The sequence below is a fragment of the Aristolochia californica genome, unplaced genomic scaffold (genome assembly GCF_029961685.1).
Source record: "Aristolochia californica isolate CCGP_79_NKW_82.1479 unplaced genomic scaffold, dmAriCali1.0.hap1 SCAF_9, whole genome shotgun sequence".
Taxonomy (NCBI): Eukaryota; Viridiplantae; Streptophyta; class Magnoliopsida; order Piperales; family Aristolochiaceae; genus Aristolochia; species Aristolochia californica.
Window position 1 is genome coordinate 24,574,708 of NW_027182290.1, and position 5,032 is coordinate 24,579,739.

At 37.9% G+C, this 5,032-nt stretch overlaps 1 protein-coding gene across 3 annotated transcripts; it reads right to left on the reverse strand.

Annotated features, from left to right (window-relative positions):
- Positions 1-287: 287 nt before the first annotated feature.
- LOC137941603 (uncharacterized) lies at positions 288-2,842 on the reverse strand. 3 transcript variants are annotated; one of them, XM_068787087.1, is made up of 5 exons: positions 2,637-2,842; positions 2,047-2,355; positions 1,642-1,921; positions 1,453-1,530; positions 288-1,319 (listed from the first exon to the last, which is right to left on the reverse strand). In XM_068787087.1, exons 2-5 carry the CDS (start codon positions 2,250-2,252, stop codon positions 1,269-1,271), a joined length of 615 nt encoding a protein of 204 aa, XP_068643188.1. In that variant the 5' UTR covers positions 2,253-2,355; positions 2,637-2,842; the 3' UTR covers positions 288-1,268. The 3 variants fall into 3 exon arrangements, with proteins under 3 accessions (XP_068643188.1, XP_068643186.1, XP_068643187.1); XM_068787085.1 differs by having other exon boundaries at positions 2,047-2,422; XM_068787086.1 differs by having other exon boundaries at positions 2,047-2,425.
- Positions 2,843-5,032: the final 2,190 nt, after the last annotated feature.

Here is a 5,032-nt window from a genome sequence, read left to right on the forward strand (position 1 = left end):
ATAATTAGACTCTAAATAACTTAATAATGTTATTGCGTACATAACAAAAAAGCGAAAAAAAAAGTTGACAAAAAATAAAACACGATAAGAAAAAGGCTGTCAAATAATAAGAAGGTAATGGATAAGCCAAAGGAAGACAAGGTGTAGAAATCAAGGTCATCATGTGCTTTTTTTTTTTAAGTACTTCAATTTTTTCTTTATATGAACTAACGCTAACAACAATCAACAAATAAAAAACCCCAAGGCAAACAACCTAAGAGTTCTTCAATAACAATATCCCAACACGAATAAACCAATACCCAAATAAAACGTACCAAATATGTAATTATATAACAACAGATTAGCAGTGGATAATAAAAGTTATTAAAATAATAAGAACACATAAATTAATATACAGCGAATCCATCCTTAAATAAGGGACCTATGCACGAGTAACATGATTGAAAAGGCAGGGGATTGATTCCCTATTCCCATTGTACAAGGAGGGAAGTCCATCTCTGCGTCGAGGGTGGGCTTGTTTCCCACTCTCTGTTTGCCCTTTTGCCGGTGGAGCGGTGGGAGGGAGTGAGACGGGGACGGCCATTGCCTTCCCGGACTGGGCTGACATGAGTAGACATGTAAGCTGCCACAGAAAAGTTTTACCCGTGACTTACGACTAACTGACAACAGGGTAAATGAGGACATAGGAAGACACCTGGAGGAATCAGAAAAACGAGACGTTGGAGACGACGCAACAAGTGAGCCTGCCTCAGTTGCCCTGCATCAGCTGCGATTTGGTAGGTTATGCCCATTTTCTATCAGTATTTCGTAAAATTATCGTCGTCTGCTCTGTCTCTTCGTTTCACCGGAATCCGGATGACTGAATGAACAAATAATGTGCCAGGCTCCTTGTACCATCCAATTGGGGCAGTGGGATAGGTTCGGACTTGAGGCAGCCGCCACAAAAGAAAAACACTCCTCCGGTAGTCTGAGTGACGCCTACATCGACAGCAACCCTAATTCACCTCCCACCATCATCGCGGCGCCCACAAACTACATACTACATTGCATGCCCAAATCTAGAAAATAAAATTACACTTCAACGAAGACGAGGAATTTTAAGGATTCTATTCTCTGGCATTTGAAGAACAGATAAAACTGATACTGAGTGGAACAAGAGAACCAGTCTTTCAGAGTAGTACAGAGGATTTCTCGCCGAAGTAAAGCAACTCTCTCCCTTATCGTTTAAGTGGCTTCCCCCGATCCCAAATATCAATGTTCTTCCTCATCTAATCCGAATCGCTTTCAATACTCCCCATCGCCTTCAATCCTCTCGGTCTCTGCCAAAGAAAAATACAGGATTTATAAATCAAATAAACTGGGTTTTTAATGCAAATACAAAGGGCATCGAAGGAATTTACTGTAAGAAGAAAGCGAAGAAGCTTAATTTGGCATAAAAAAACATTTCCATACCTTCTTAGAGCTCTTCTTTTCCCTAACTTCATATCTCTCGTGAGAAAGGTCAGAAAGCCACGCACCTGGGCTAACCAACTGTATGTCCAGAATGAAAATACATGAGGAAGAAGGACATCAAAAGCAAAAAGAATAAGGAAAGCATTTCAATAAAAAAGAAATCTAAATTTCTCGAAATCCAATGTTCACCAGTAAGCTTTTCTGGATATATTTAGCTCTCTTTTTTGGTCTTTGAGGTAATTTACACCCTTTCATGGCCATGAAATCTTCCTCTTTCTCTTTGCTCGACAAGCAAATATAAAACCTTGGCCAAACAAACCCCCTTTCGGCCAGCCCAACACCGTCCGGGAACAATTTTCCACCACCGTCCTCAAACATCGACCCTCTCGTTGTATAGTATCGGTCTTCCTTATCCGGAGACGAAGAATGAGATTTTCGATTCTCGATTCGTGCGGCTGAATCTGAAATCCTGTCAGAACAAACAGGAAATCGGTATCTCATCTTCTAGTTTAATAAAAATTAAAAAATCCGAAGACATAATTGAATCTCTACATGTACAAGTTCACAATATTCTGAGATGAGGTTCTTACTGACCTGTTAAGGCGCTTTGGATGAAGAACTGGAGCGTCTGTTTCTGCCCTAACAACACGATTATTCGATCTTGTACGAGATGAACCATCCGATTTCTCCAAAGCTTCCTCTTTTTTCACTTTGAAACATCGATGCCGTTTTCGATTCCCCCATTGCAAGAACAAATCCGTCTCTGGAATTCTTTGATTATCGTTTCCTTCTTTTTCCATCACTGAGGAATATATGAATAAGTTCAAAATCCACTTTTACTCTTGTCCAACAGCCGAATACAGACAGCATATAAGAATCGTCAAGTGAAGGATTTTTCCGTCCCTGAAAATCTCGTGTAGCAGACAAATCCGATTCAGATTAACGAACCCCACCCTAATCTTAAGTTTCCCTGCTATTCAACGAATCCACCAACATAAGAACAACATTTCATTCAGAAGAAAAACAAAGAAAAAAGACAAAAGACGAGAGAGAGAGAGAGAGAGAGAGACAGAGAGAGAAAGAGAGGAAGATAAATCAGATACATTGTAAGAAGAAGGAAGACGTTGGGAGCAGGCGAAATGAGAAGATTTCAATCTCCACAGAAAACAATCGAGAACAACTACCTCCAATCTTCGAAAAAATCTTTGAAGTCACAAGATCTCCCAGCCTGGTTCTCCTTTCTCTGAACAGATTCCCTCTGATGTTCTGGTTGCACCTTTATCCTCTCTCATCTCCGTCGGATTAACACCCACTGCCGCCTTTGTACATCGCCGTGCTTACAAATGGAAGAATTAGAACGTCGTATCAAAAATAAAAAATTTAGAAAAAAGAAGAAGAAGAAGAAGGATTAGAACCGTCGATATGAAGCGGCAGCCACGGCCAGATTTAAATCCCTCAGTAGAGCACGAGAACCCTGGTCCGGCTAGCCAGAGTCAAGAACCTGGCCAATCTGACCGCGTAGAAGCTGTTGTTCTCCTTTGTCATGGGCGTACGCAAAGGGCATATTAATATCCAATATGTATCAAATTTATCAAGAGTGGTGCACAACATTGAAGTATGGTCCAATTATAAAATCAACTCTTCTAGCGATAGGGAACATATGACGAGTAGGGGATGCTCTACTAACTTTCTAAGACCTTGAAAGATGCTACAAACTTAGGTCTTATGGGTCTTCGATATGTAACAAAATCATTTTATTAAGTTTGGAGCGAGCATAGCAAAGGAGGAGAGACCTCAATTGAAATTTATTCTTCCCCTTAGAGCATCAAAAGTCCAATTTCATCCAATCACTGAAAAGGTTGAATAAGACATATCTCCCAACGTGAAAGGGTCTTATTCGACTTTATAGATAGTGCCTAGATGTAACAAAACCAAATGTTCGTGAAAAGATTTTACCAAGTGAAATTGCAGTGTCAACTTCAAAATAAAGATTGACAAGGGAAACAAGATTTTTTTTTCATATAAATTGTTAGCTTTAAATAAAATAGGGAATTATCCAAAAAAAGTTGATTAGATGTACGTCATAATTCCATATACGGTCTTATAAGTAAAATCTAACACATAATTATGATAAAACTGTTAGTAGATCTTATAAGGAAATTAAAAGTATCGATGTTAAATTTTAGGGTTCCGTGAAGATGAACTTTATATAAGAGAACTCAAGAGGTAGAAGAAAAGAGAAAAACCCATGAAGAGAGAAGAGAAGTGGTTGGATGTAGGGAAGAAGAAAAGAGGAGAAAATTGTCTGAGACAAAGTGAGAGATGAAGACACAATCAACAGGCACTTCTCCTAATGTCAAATTTCTATAAATGTACATTTACAAAAGAGAAAAGTACCCTTAATACAATAACTTACAGTGAGGGTAAAACAATAAGTAAAGAATAACACAACCAAACATGTTGGAGGATGTTGTACTCAAAATCCTTACTTCATCTTATTTTGATAATAATAGATTAAAACATACTGTATTTGGAAAATGTTTTGACAAATTCTTAAAACAATCTCAAGCTTCTATAATAGAAGTGTTCAAAAGAAATTTTATAATGTTCTAATAGTCTAAGTACAAAAAGCTTAATAAAAGCTCTTAACGAATGTTAAATTCTAGGGTTTAATCCATAGGTAACTTAGTTTGAGAAGAAGAAGAAGGTAGGAGAAGAAGGAAGAAGAGAAGGAGAAGAGAAAGGTGTTGTGTCAAGAACACGAATTGGAGAAGAGAGAATTAGGGTTTAGAAGAGAGCTCGTTATGAGCCTCCTCCCCCTCTCTATGTTATTTATATATGTGGGCACGAATGCCTTAGTACATATGGAAAACAAAAAAATCTCAAACTTCTAACTAATTATAGTTTATACCACACACTCTCTTAATTACATGATATACCACTTGAGTTTTTCAACACTCCCCCTCAAGCTGGTGAAAAAAATCAAATATTCCTAACTTGAAGCATGTATCTATGTGTAACTTTGTAACAATGGTTTTTGTTAAGATGTTTGCCAATTGATTTTTTGAACTTATATACTACATAGATATTATCCCAGCTTAGAGTTTTTCCCGAATGAAATAATATTCTATCTCAATATGCTTGGTTCTTTTATAAAATATTAGATTAGTTGCAATATGGATCGCAGCCTAATTGTCCTAATGAAGTTGCATGGGCTTGTTTATCTGGAACCCGAGCTCAGTCATAAATGATCTTAGCCATAACAACTCCCTCACTGCAAGTGTCATAGCCCAGTATTCAGCCTCATCACTCAAGCCACCACATTTTGTTTCTTACTCCTCCAAGTGACTAGAGTACCCCCAACAGTCATGCAGTAACTAGAGGTGGATTTCCAATAAGTACCAAACAATTCTTTCCAATGCTTCCGATGCGATTGTTGTAGTTGAAGCATATACTAACTGATAACATTGACCAAATAGGGTATATCTGGTCTCATGACTATGAGATAGATTATTTTCCCAACTAACTGTTGAAACTGACCAACATGAACATCACTTCTAGTTCTACCACACAACTTAAC